This window comes from Rutidosis leptorrhynchoides, chromosome 8 (assembly GCF_046630445.1).
Source record: "Rutidosis leptorrhynchoides isolate AG116_Rl617_1_P2 chromosome 8, CSIRO_AGI_Rlap_v1, whole genome shotgun sequence".
Classification (NCBI taxonomy): Eukaryota; Viridiplantae; Streptophyta; class Magnoliopsida; order Asterales; family Asteraceae; genus Rutidosis; species Rutidosis leptorrhynchoides.
The window spans coordinates 88668382-88682954 of NC_092340.1; the positions used below are offsets into that span (position 1 = coordinate 88668382).

At 35.1% G+C, this 14573-nt stretch overlaps 1 protein-coding gene across 1 annotated transcript; it reads left to right on the plus strand.

Annotated features, from left to right (window-relative positions):
* Window positions 1-13165: 13165 nt before the first annotated feature.
* Window positions 13166-14097, plus strand: LOC139864907 (uncharacterized). Its single transcript, XM_071853473.1, has one exon. The coding sequence runs from the start codon at window positions 13186-13188 to the stop codon at window positions 13936-13938; it is 753 nt and encodes a 250-aa protein (XP_071709574.1). The 5' UTR covers window positions 13166-13185; the 3' UTR covers window positions 13939-14097.
* Window positions 14098-14573: the final 476 nt, after the last annotated feature.

Here is a 14573-nt window from a genome sequence, read left to right on the forward strand (position 1 = left end):
CACAAAAATCTCTACTCATATAACTTCTATCCGCACCTGAATCAAATAAAACATAAGTAGGTTTTTCATCGATAAGAAAGGTACCCGTAACAAGCTCCGGGTCTTCCTGCGCTTCTTCTGCATTAATGTTAAAAACTCTCCCACGGCTTTGCCCATTATTATTTCCCTGGTTTGGACACGCAGTTTTGTAGTGGCCCTTCTTCCCGCATCCATAACAAATAATGTGGGCATTATTTGTTCCTTTACCCGATGGTCCATAAATTTCACACTTCGTTGCATCATGACCCTTTCTATTACATTTGGTACATGTTGCTGGACAAAAAGTAGTTGGATGGTACCTTCACACCTTAGACACGGAATTTTATGATTTTGATTACCAGTGTTGTTATTGAGATTGTTGTTGGGATTTTTGTTGTTGCGGTTGGTATTGTTGTTGGGATGATTGTTGTAGTTGTTGTTGTTGGAATGGTTTTTGTTGCGTTTGTTGTTGCGAAAAATGGTGCGATTATGGTTGTGATTGTGGTGTTGATTGTTGAAATTGTGACTCTTGTCACTGGGTTCTTCCCACTTTCTCTTGACTTGTTTCATTTTGGCCTCCTCGGCCGCCTGCTCTTTAATCCTTCCCTCGATCTGGTTTATAAGTTTGTGAGCCATTCGGCTTGCCTTTTGCATTGAAGTGGGCGCGCTTGCACTCACATCCTCCTGAATTCTCTCTGGTAACCCCTTTACAAATGCATCGATCTGCTCTTCTTCATCTTTGAACACTCTTGGGCACAATAAACACAACTCGGTGAATCGTCGTTCGTATGTGGTGATATCGAATCCCTTCGTTCGTAATTCTCTAAGCTCTGTCTTAAGCTTATTGACTTCGTTTCTGGGACGGTACTGCTCGTTCATCAAGTGTTTGAATGCTGACCATGGTAGTACGTAAGCATCATCTTGTCCCACTTGTTCGAGATAGGTATTCCACCATGTTAACGCAGTACCTGTGAAGGTATGCGTGGCGTACTTTACCTTATCTTCCTCAGCACATTTGCTTATAGCAAACACAGATTCAACCTTTTCGGTCCATCGTTTCAGTCCGACTGGTTCTTCAGTTTCATCGAATTCCAGAGGTTTACAGGCAGTGAAAGCCTTGTAGGAGCATCCTACACGGTTTCCTGTGAAGTTAACTCCACTGCTAGACCCTGAGTTATTGTTGTTTTGCATTGCAGCCTGTACTGCGGCTATATTTACTGCAAGGAAAGCACGAAAGTCTTCCTCACTCATGTTCAAGTTCTGACGAGTAGTCGGTGCCATTTCCTTCAAAAATAGCCAAAAGAATTAAGTTAATCATATAGAATATTAAGAGTAGTCAATAGTATTCCGTAGCATAATATGAACTCATTTATAAAAGCTTTTTCTTCATATTAGCGTTTTATAAGGTTTAATTCGGGTAATATCTACCCGTTAAGTTCATACTTAGTAGCTAACATACAATTCAACTACTACAATTCTATATAAAAAACTGATTATAATAATATTTCACATTCAAACTTTTATACAATATTTTGCAAACTTACAATACCGCTATTTTATATATAGCATGAAATATAGCACATAAAGACTCTGATACAAAACAGTTGCGAAGACAATTCTAGTTAATACGCAAGTCGTTCAACAAAGGCAATAAAGACACGTAATTCATACGTCCAGAAACAAGTCATGCATTCTGGTTTTACTAAGACTACTTCCCATCCTTGGTCTTGTGGAACATAACCGTTGTGACCGTTGACAAGACAGCATGTTGTAATGTCGTCAAAGGGACGAGGGTTTCGTAATGTCCAACAGCCCCATAATAATCTAAAAACCTTGTTCCTCGCCTCAACTACTGAATCAATCACTTGTGGAAAGGTTTTATTTAAAAGTTGTAATCCGATGTTCTTTTTCTCACTTTGGTGAGAAGCGAACATCACTAACCCGTAAGCATAACATGCTTCCTTATGTTGCATGTTAGAAGCTCTTTCTAACTCACGAAATCCTATGTTGGGATATGTTGAGTCAAAATAGGTTCTTAACCCGTAGCGTAAAATTACATTTGGGTTCCCCTCACTTAACGCTTTAAAGAAAACAACGCGTAACTTACGGTCTCCCCAATGTGATATACCCCACCTATCAAAGGAAAGCCTTTTATAAACTAAGGCATTTTTAGAAAGTCTTTCAAATGTTTGACAAGTTAATTTCGCCATAACTAATTGTGCTGATGAATTCTGACCGACTCTAGACAAGATTTCATCAATCATATCCTCTGGTAGGTCTTCTAAAATATTCGGTTGTCTACCCTTAACGTCCATTTTGTGTTTTTATACTGTAAAATAGACAAGGATTAGATTCGTAAAAGATAATTAACAAACAATACAAGCAATTTTTTACATAGAACATAAAAGTACAAGCATACTACAATACATATAATACACAACATGATTACAACCCTCTAATCTGAATCACTGGTTTCTTCTTCTTCGGACTTGGTTCGTTTTTCTAATTTTCTAGGGATATATGGTGTTCCTCTAATACGAGTCGTCGTTTTCCATAATGGTTTAGAAAAACCTGGTGGTTTAGAGGTTCCCGGGTTATTGTTACAATTTAGGAAATACGGATGTTGCCGATACATATAAAGTTTATCGGGGTTGGAATCAGGTTTCTCTATTTTTATACCTTTTCCCTTATTATTTTCTTTTGCTTTATTAAATTGGGTCAAGATAAATTCTATAACATCATCGGAATCCTCATCGGGATCCGATTCATCAAAAAATTGGTAATCTTCTCAATATTTTGCTTCCTTGGCGGAAACACCATTGACCATTATTAACTTTGGTCCATTGGTTGAGGATTTTCTTTTATTTATCTATTTTTCTGTGGTTCCTAATATTACCTCCTCCGGAACCTCTTCTTCCGGTTCCTCCTCTTTCGGTTCCTCTTCTTCCGGTTCCTCTTCGGGAATTTGTGAATCTTCCCAAAATATATTCGACTCTTCATTATTATTAGGTGAGTCGATGAAATTTGTACTAGAGGTAGACATCTATCACACAATATCAAACACGTTAAGAGATTACTATATCACATAATATTTACATGTTAATAATATATAGTTTCCAACAAAAAATGTTAAGCAATCGTTTTTTTTTTTTTATTTGAAGAAAAACACGGTCGAAGTCCAGACTCACTAATGCATCCTAACAAACTCGGTAAGACACACTAATGCAAAAATTCTGGTTCTCTAAGACCAACGCTCGGATACCAACTGAAATGTCCCATTCATATTGATTATAAACGTTCCATATTAATTGATTTCGTCGCGAGGTTTTAACCTCTATATGAGACGTTTTTCAAAGTCTGCATTCATTTTTAAAACAACCATAACCTTTATTTTATCGATAATAGTTTAAAAAGCATTACGTAGATTATCAAGTAATGATAACCTAAAATATACCGTTTACACACGACCATTACATAATGATTTACAATAAGAATATATTACATCAAAATAAGTTTCTTGAATGCATTTTTTACACAATATCATACACGTATGGACTCCAAATCTTGTCCTTATTTTAGTATGTAACAGCGGAAGCTCTTAATAATCACCTGAGAATAAACATGCATAAAACGTCAACAAAATTGTTGGTGAGTTATAGGTTTAACCTACATATTATCAAATCATAATAATAGACCACAAGATTTCATTTTTATAACACATCTCATATCAGGCATTTCGCAAACTGCATAGAGATAAAAATCATTCATATGTTGAACACCTGGTAACCGACCTTAACAAGATGCATATAGAATATCCCCATCATTCCGGGACTCTCATCGGATATGATAAATCGAAGTACTAAAGCATCCGTAACTCGGATGAGGCTTGTTGGGCCAAATAGATCTATCTTTAGGATTCGCGTCAATTAGGGGCCATTTCCCCAATTCTTAGGCTACCAAGCTAAAAAGGGGCATATTCGGTTCGATAATCCAACATAGAAAGTATTTTCGATTACTTGTGTCTATTTTGTAAAACATTTATAAAATCGCATGTATTCTCATCCCAAAAAAATAATAGATTTTAAAAGTGGGACTATAACTCACTTTCACAGATTTTTACTTCGTCGGGAAGTAAGACTTGGCCACTGGTCGATTCACGAACCTATAACAAATATGTACATATATATCAAAGTATGTTCAAAATATATTTACAACATTTTTAATACGTTTTAATGTTTTAAGTTTATTAAGTCAGCTGTCCTCGTTAGTAACCTACAACTAGTTGTCCACAGTTAAATGTACAGAAATAAATCGATATATATTATCTTGAACCAATCCACGACCCAGTGTATACACGTCTCAGGCTAGATCACAACTCAAAGTATATATATTTTTAGAATCAACCTCAACTCTGTATAGCTAACTCAATCATTACTGCATATAGAGTGTCTATGGTTGTTCCAAATAATATATATACATGGGTCGATATGATATGTCAAAACATTTGCATACGTGTCTATGGTATCCCAAGATTACATAATATATTAGAATACATATATGATACAATATAAGTTAGCTAGGATATGATTAATATAGATTTGTTACCAATTTTCACGTAGCTACATCAAGCAAAATTATCCAATCTTGTTTTACCCATAACTTCTTCGTTTTAAATCCGTTTTGAGTGATTAAAGTTGCTATGGTTTCATATTGAACTTAAGTTTATGAATAAAAACAGAAAAAGTATAAGTTTATAGTCAGAAATACATATTACAAGTCATTTTTGTAAAGGTAGTCATTTCAGTCGAAAGAACGACGTCTTGATGACCATTTTGAAAAACATACTTTCATTTTGAGTTTAACCATGATTTTTGGATATAGTTTCATGTTCATAAGAAAAATAATTTTCCTAGAAGAACAACTTTTAAATCAAAGTTTATCATAGTTTTTAATTAACTAACCCAAAACAGCCCGCGGTGTTACTACGACGGCGTATGTCCGGTTTTACGGTGTTTTTCGTGTTTCCATATTTTAAATCATTAAGTTAGCATATCATATAGATATAGAACATGTATTTAGTTGATTTTAAAAGTCAAGTTATAAGGATTAACTTTGTTTGCGAAAAAGTTTAGAATTAACTAAACTATGTTCTAGTGATTACATGTTCAAATCTTCGAATAAGATAGTTATACATGTATGAATCGAATGATCTAATGAACATCATTACTACCTAAAGGTTAGTAGTTAAACCTACTGGAAATGATAAAAAAAATAACTTGAGCTTCAAAGGATCTTTGATGGCTTGGAAGTTCTTGAAATAGAATCATGACACAAAAACAAGTTCAAGTAAGATTATTATGCGAATTAAGATAGTTATAGTTATAGAAATTGAATTAAAGCTTGAATATGAATATTAACTTGATTTAGAAAGATAACCTACTGTAAATAACAAAGGTTTCTTGATCTTAGATGATTGCTTGGAATGGATTAGGAAACTTGAAAGTAAACTTGTAAACTTGGAAGTGTTCTTGATGTGTTCTTGAGTAATTGTTTTTATGATGATTATAGGTAATAACCAAAGCTTGTATTTGATGATTTTTGCTGGAAAAATAGTAACTTAGACGTTTCATGGAAGAGTGTGTGTGTTTTGAGAGAGAATTGGGAAGAAAATTGGAAGTGAAATGGAGTAGGTGGTGAGTGGTGAAGGTGAGTGAGGTTAAAAGGAGTTCTTGTTTTTGTTTCCTTGCTCATAAATCATGCTAGTTGTCTAATTGTTGGTTCCACATATTTGTTGACTATCTAGGGCTGCTAAGAGCTGAATTATTATGTGTATATACCAATAGTATATACATCTAGGAGCTGGGTATTGTACGAGTACGAATACGGTTGCATACGAGTAGAATTGTTGATGAAATTGAACGAGAATGTAATTGTAAGCATTTTTGTTAAATAGAAGTACTTTGATATGTGTCTTGAAGTCTTCCAAAATTGTATTATAACAACATAATACACTACATGTATATACATTTAACTGAGTCGTTAAGTCATCGTTAGTCGTTACATGTAAGTGTTGTTTTGAAACCTTTAAGTTAACGATCTTGTTAAATGTTGTTAACCCATTGTTTATAATATCTAATGAGATGTTAAATTATTAGATTATCATGATATTATGATGTATTAATATATCTTAATATGATATATATACATTTAAATGTCGTTACAACGATAATCGTTACATATATGACTCGTTTCGAAATCCTTAAGTTAGTAGTCTTGTTTTTACATATGTAGTTCATTGTTAATACACTTAATGATATGTTTACTTATCATTTATCATATTTAAACATAATGTAACAATATCTTAATATGATTCATATGTATTTAGTAAGACGTTGTTATAACGATAATCGTTATATATATCGTTTCGAGTTTCTTAATTCAATAAACTCATTTTTATGTATATCACTCATTGTTAACATACCTAGTGAGATACTTACTTATCATAATTTCATGTTAACCATATATATGTCTATATATATAACATCATATAGTTTTTACGAATTTGTAACGTTCGTGAATCGCCGGTCAATTTGGGTGGTCAATTGTCTATACGAAACCTATTTCAATTAATCAAGTAACAAGTTTGATTGCTTAACATGTTGGAAATATTTAATCATGTAAATATCAATTTCATTTAATATATATAAACATGGAAAAGTTCGGGTCACTACAACACGTTACATATACATATATATACTATTTAAAAAAATAATATATATTTATATATATACATATCGGCATACATATATATTTATAAAAAAAAATAATAAAACATATATACATATACTATACACGACATACACATATATATATATTACATTAATTATTAAAAACCCTAATTAACCTAACCCTAATTTATTAAACCCTAATTTACTACCTAAACCCTAAACCTAAATACACCACTAAACCCTAATCATTAATACTACTTTAATTAATTAAACCTAATTAATTAATACTACTACTTACTACTTAACCCTAAATACTAATACTACTTAACTACTAAACCTTAATACTACTAATCACTTACTTAATACTACTTATACTATACTACTTATACTACTTAACACTTACACACATATACTACTACTAACACTTATAATGTACTACTTATATTATAATACTTATATTATAAGATTATGACATACGATTACAATAGTCATTCACGATAGCGTGAAATTTACTCGAACGTCAACGCTACTTAAGGCCTAGGGTGATCCTTGGTACCATTATGGGACGCTCGTGGATCTCGAATGCCAAGACTTAGATTCTGGTCAAGAGATCCTGGGCCAACCGGTAACAATAGATCATTCAAGTGACTCGGCGGTGGCATAGATGTTTGGGTATGGTGCACAATATCAAACCTGACTATAGTAATCATACACTTACTAAGTGAACAACACTTGGTCACTTGCACACTTAATAAGTGGTGGATTTATTAAGGACAACTCACTAGTGTTCAACACTAACTTACTAAAAATAGAAACTTACTAAAAATGGAAAACTTACTAAGAATGGGAACTTAGTAAAACGAACTACACTTAAACACTTGCATACTTAACTTAAACTTGGGTAAACATTTAACTACTCTTAAATGTCATTAGGTTGACTTTCTGCTCACATTCATCCAACTCTTCTTATCCGAGGAATAACAAACTCTTCTCCTACTTACTAAGGTGAACTTCATATCCCCACTTACTATTGCGCAATTTATTTAAACTTATTGGGGTGAGACACATGCTTCTTTTAATATTTACAATTTAGACACAAGTACCAAATATTAAACTGTGCTATACCGGGCTACGTCCTGGAAGTCCCCACTGTGATATTTTTAATTGCTTTTACATAACGCATGCTTAGTTATTGGGGGTAGGCCTATCGAGAGTAACGTCCCCGATACATTTGACCAAGTCATTGTATTACTTAATAATGATTCAAACCGACAAGGACAGTACAACTTGTCACGGGCAAACTTTGAAACTGTTTAGCCTAAATATCACAAACTTGGCACTACTTTTAGATCCCTATGAGATCTACTTTTATAAATAAAAATTGTGTGGTCTAAACAACAGTCAACTATTTTGTTAAACCTATGAACTTCACTCAACCTTTTTGGTTGACACTTTAGCATGTTTTGTCTCAGGTTAAGATTGATCAGCTTGCTCTTATCTATGTGATACTACTTGGACTCTAGGACTTGAAGAAAGAGTCACATTTATTATTTATGCATTTATTTACATTCTTGTAATTTCAATTCTTGTAACGACATTCTATTTCATTCCGCTGCGTACTCAATAAAGTTTGTTTTTATCATATAGTGTCGTTCTCATTTATATAATATGTTGGTATTTTTGAAATTAATGTCACATTCACCCAGGCCCTAACTGGGGGTGTGATAGTTACATTTGCTCCACTCTCTCAAAGCCGATTTCACATTCTTAAGCCTATCCCTTAAGATGCAATCATTCCTTAACCCATGAACCGGTTTTTTCCATGCATCTGAGATAATATTATCAACGTCAACACAATTGAACCACTCGTCAAAGACTTTGAAAGGTTTCGGATCATAATCAGCAACTTTGTCCCGTAACATTAGAGGACAATGATCCGAAAGGTAACGGTCTAAAGCAATTACCGAAAGGTCATCCCAAAGATAAAGAAATTATCAGAAACCAAGAATCTATCGAGTTTACTAAATTTCATACCATCATCACTAATCCTAGTGAATTTCCTCCCACTTATCCCAATCTCAATCAACCGGTTCCTACTAATGAAGTCATTGAACCTATCCGCCCTATATTGGTGAAATTGAGAATTTAGACGATCCGAGGGGGCCCTAACCTCATTAAAGTCACCAACCAAAAGCCAACTTGAATCTACGCTATTGATAATTTTATCTAACAAATCCCACATCTCTAGCTTTTCGCGATCGTTGTGAGGGCCATAAATGTTAATAATGGTTGATTCAATACCCGACCTAGACCACTTACCTCTTATTAATAGAAAATATTCACACCCCCATAAATCCATGACATCAAAGACATTCGTATCCCAAATTAGAAGGAGACCCCCCGATTTCCCAACAACTTCCTTTTGAACATACCTGAAATTTGACTCACCCCATAAAGCTTGAACCCAATTATCATTGACCGACCCACATTTTGTTTCTTGAAATACCGCAATATAAGGTCTCTCCTTGATACAAATATTACGCACCCACCCGAATTTGCCCTTAACCGCGAACCCTCGAACATTTAAAGAGAGAATCTTTATTAAAAACAAATGGAAAACGAAAAGGAGGAAACAAACTTACTGTGGCCCGGAGGATGGCCAACGCAAGTCAATCTTCTCCCCATACTTTTTCAATTCATCGTTGTTTATGGACATAGACGATGAGGTATCCTTGTTCTGTCGTCTGGCCTTCTTGCTAGGTTTTTTTATCACAATTCCTGCAATGGAACTTGCTCTCTTTGCCTCTTTTAGCCTTGCTGCGTGCCATTGCTTTTAATCGCATAATTCTGGATGACGCTTTACAATTGTGTATTGCTGACAGATAGCGGTTACTACAGAATGATATCTCAGACGTTTTGGAGTTACGCGTCCCATCAGTAGGTTTACAGCTACCTGTAGTCATTTTAACATGGATATCACCCCCACCCCTTTCATCATCACATGAATTAAGCCCATCAGTTAAATCGATTGGCCTGCTATTGTCGCAGATATTGGGCCCGAGGAATTGTTCTGGACCATCTTTGATACCACCGGACTGAGCAACATTGTTATCATTATTGGGTCCACACTTACAGCAACCTGGAGACACAATATCTAGCCCAATTGTTTTATCAGGCCCAACCTCATTACTTGACAGATTATCCACCCCAACATTATCCTTTGCTCCCGTCTTTTAGAAAAGATTTTAGAATTTAACTTTTCCTTGGAAATAGGAGGGCTTGAATAATTAAACCTTTGGCCACGCTCTGCATTGGAATTAGGGTTAACCAAATTAATATTTTCATACTTGGAAAGTGGTACCTAGCCGTTACACCTCTCTGCAGTCTCGGCAACAACATCATCATCATTGAATAATTTATCGATTCCCACAAAGCATGACCCTTCATCTTCAACATTAATCCCTTCGTTTGCCACCATCGTTTTCGGCAAGATTTCCTCATCAGACATAGCCTGCTCCTTAACAGATTTGTTACAACTCACATCATCTTCATGATCACTATTAAGTACTTCGTTAAAAATACTAAACTTAGCATCATCTATAGAATAGTCTTCATCTTCATCTAAGCTTTTGAAATCTTCCGAATCAATAAAGTCAGAATCTTCATTTGATACGTGATCTGAATCAAACCAGCTATTTTTAGAGGCTAGATTACATTCGCATGCTTTCTTGTCCTGATTTGAGTCTTTACTCTCTTCAATGACATTAATGAAGTATACCTTGGACTTGTATACTAGTTTGATGGACCCATTAACAATTTCAGGATCGTTTAACTTAACAAAAACCCTCCCATGCAGTAATTGTTGATTTCCTGTGAACTTACAATTGTCCAATACGTATACCACTCCCCACCATTCGGCAATCAAAGGTAAATGTTTTTTCTGACCAACAAGGTAGAGGAACACCGCTGACTGAAAGCCAAGCCATTCTGCACTCTGGCCAAGATGAAAAGTCCCACAGACAAGTTTTATGAATCCACTTATGTAAGGCGTGTTCACCTTCTACCATCAATTTTGCAGACTCTTTGTTTGGGAAAATCATCAAGATACCGAGACCACCCAAACGTTTTATCTCATTACCATCGAAACCTTCTGCTTCTAATATAAGCTCTAGATTATTCAGGGACTCCAGGTTTCTTGCTTCACCCACCACCGCCCTATCCAGAGCTTCATTGTTTCCTGATGTATTATCTTCATCCTCGATAAACACCACCTTCTCCATCTTCTCTTCACCGTTATTCTTCCCATTAGATTCAGGTTTTGAAAAGTGACCTTGTACCTTTCTTTTTTCATTGATAACATTCCTCAGATCCTTTTTACCCAAGACATCCGTAAAGCTTCTACCATCATGGAAACGGTTGAAAGCTTGACCCGTATGTTCGTTATGGTTAAAGTGTGTTTTTTGGGGAGGATAATCCTCCTTCTTTGGAGCCCGGTTAGTGGCCATGAAGATCTTAATTTGCTCCCCATTAAATCTAACATTCTCCAACGTTTTGAGGAGCCTACCGCTATCTTGCACATCTGCAAATCTAACGAACGCAAATCTCCTTCCATTCTTTAACCTCTTCCTCGCTACATATACATCCCTCACCGCACCATATTGCTTGAAAAGTTTCCAAAAATCCATCACCTTCCAGTCATCAGAGAAGTTGAAAAACATATACGAAGTAAGACGATTTTGATTTGACCTCTCGTGATCCTTGTTCGCATAGTACCCGTTGTGTCGCCCTCGTGCATCTTCCGTGCTAGCCCTAGCCGTGCTATGCCTCACCCTCTCTCTCTCTAAATTTTCTCTCTCACACATTCTCTCTCTAGATTTTTCAAAAAAAAAAAAAAAGGTAATTATTTTTATAATTGATTCTCTAAATTTAAGTATGAAAAGTATCTTTATAAAAATTTAATATTTTGTACTTTGTGATCGAGGGTTAAACGTGCCCAGTTACGTTTATCATCTCCTTTTAAATAGGATTTCGTAACATGCTACCTCTTTAATGTGAACCATCTTTTCATTATCAACATCAACAATAAACTACTCCTTATCAAATAAAGATGACAACACTGGTCGTTAATTATATATACATAAAAATAAAAATATTTTATATAAATCAATAATTGGATCAGCACGACACTGAGCAGGCTTCATATGCTGATTGCGCAAGATGGGAGTGGGTCAGGACCCCTACTGGCTGAACCTTAGATGAATTCCAACATCTGAACAGGTTATTAAACTCGACAACTCAGGTGCGCGACAAGGAGGATTCATGGGCTTGGAATCTTGCAACAAATGGCCGTTTCACAGTGAAGGCCCTTTCTAATATTATAGATGACAAGCTTCTATCCCCATTCATAAGTTCTGTAGGCGAAACTTGCAGGAACAATCTGATCCCCAAGAAGATTGAAATCTTCGTATGGCGAGCTCTGAAGAAAAGATTACCCGTAAGAATCGAGTTAGATAAAAGAGAGATTGATTTACACAGTGTTTGATGCCCCTTATGTGACGACGACTTGGAATCAGTGGATCATACCCTCATCTTTTGTAAAAACGCTCAAGAAATTTGGACTCGTGTCTTCAAATGGTGGAATCGTCCTAACTCCACCAATGTTGATCTTGTGAACTCACACTGAAATAACCATGGAATTTGGCAAGCGGTCGTTTGGTGTACTTCATATTTTATTTGGAAAAACCGAAACAATATGATTTTCCAAAGTAAATGTTAGAATACACCGGTGGCCCTTAACGAAATCCAAGTGAGCACCTATGAGTGGATATCGAGAAGAATAAAGAAAAGACAAATCGATTGGAACGTTTGGTTGTTAAATCCGGATTCATATATAGTTTAGTTAGTAGATATGAATGCAACCTCTGCATTATATCTCTCGTGATATTTGTACTTGTACCTTAGCAAAGCTTTCGTGTATATTGATGTATTTGTTTTCGGGCAGCCAACAACTTGCAACTTCTTTTCGTATTAATATATTGATTGATTGCTTGCTTTTCAAAAGGGGATGATTCTAACACACCCTTTTTTGATCCTCACATACCTATTTTAACCTTTTACTCTTCTAATAATACCCTATTTTTTTAAATTGGTGTGTGAGAATCAAAAAAGTGTGTGTTAGAATCATCCCTTTTCAAAAAAAATAAAAATAAAATAATACTAGTACTCCGTACTATTTTAAGGCGGAGAAAGTGCAATTGAAAATTTGTTTCTAGTGCAACTCTCACGTAGCCCAAATGCACCTCCTCACGTCCTCCCCAGTTCCCATCCCCCTATATATTTTCATCCTCACCAAATCAACTTTTTTCTCAACTAAATAATTAATATTAATAATAAATCATTAAATTAAATCAATTAATAATTCATTTCCGAAACACCAAAAATGATGCAGCAGCACGAACAAAATGAAGACCTAGGGTTTTGCCCTAGCTTCAACTGTTATTCTTCCGATACTTTATCTTCAACCGCCGCCGCTAGAATCAGCACTCAATTACAACAACACGCCGTTCCGTTGGACGATTTTGAATTCTCGTTTAACGAATTATCCGACGAACATACAATTTCCGACGACCGTACCGTTTTTCCTCTGTTTAATCAGGATCTACTGACTCGAAATCAAATAGATCATGAACAAAAAGCTAATTGCACGGATACGTTAGCCAATTTGTTTAACAGCGAACGTGCAGAATCGGTTTCATCATTGTCGGTGGAATCGGAAGGTGAAGAAGCTTCTGGAGTGTCCTGTGTTTGGGGATATAAAACAGATACAGGTTTATCTTCATTAAGTAAATGTAAAAAGAGTAGTTCAACTGGATCTGGATCAAAACGGTGGCGTATTAGGGACTTATTACGACGGAGTAACAGTGAAGGAAAGGAACCGATAATGTTGTTGACTGATAATAGTAATAAGAAGAAGGTTGATGCTGAGGTTTCGAAACAAAATCGGAGCTCCGGTGAACTCGCCGTGGTTTCCGCCGGAAGATCGAAACCGTCGGTTCATGAATTGTTTTACGTGCAACAACGAGCTAAACGTGAAGGGGGTAAAAGGAATTCGTATTTACCGTATAGGCAAGACTTGGTGGGGTTGTTCAGCAGTAATGTCAACGGAAAGGGTAATAAATTCCCTTTTTGGTAAATGGTTAATTAATCATAATTACAGTGTATAATACGGAGTATAATTATACTTAAGTTTTGTTTTACTTTAATGAGATTAGTTTTACTGAATTACCGTAATAGTAACATGTAAGACGTCCATTATTCATTTCCTTGAATTTGAGTGATGATCCGTACTCCATAGGCCATCATATTTTAGCTATATACCATCATCTATTTTTAAAAAACTTTGTATTGTTTAATAATTTAACGTACATTTGGTGGATGGTTATTGATGTAAAAAAAATCAACTACCATTAATTTGAGTGATTACGATGATTTTTTTGACGATTTTTAAAACTGTAACGATAAATGTAGCTACGGCGCTATTTTTTACGAGTACTATTTTTTTATTCATGTTTGCATGTGGAGAGGCCAAGCCGCCGTATATGACGTAATTTATGCAAGTAAATAGTTCAATCATTGTTAAGTGTGGAACACCATATTATATGTTAATTTTGAGTTAATTAAAATAAGTAAATAATTATATTAACGTGTAACCTTTAGATCACACTATTGCAAGAAAGAGTATGTTGAAAGGATATGTCAAAATAGGAACAAATTTACCATTATATAACCACTCATCAGTTACAAAGATCTTTACAAATTACTCGGAGC

Coding starts and splice junctions, on each gene's coding strand:
- LOC139864907 (XM_071853473.1), top strand. CDS start 13,186: ATGATGCAGCAGCACGAACAAAATGAAGACCTAGGGTTTTGCCCTAGC.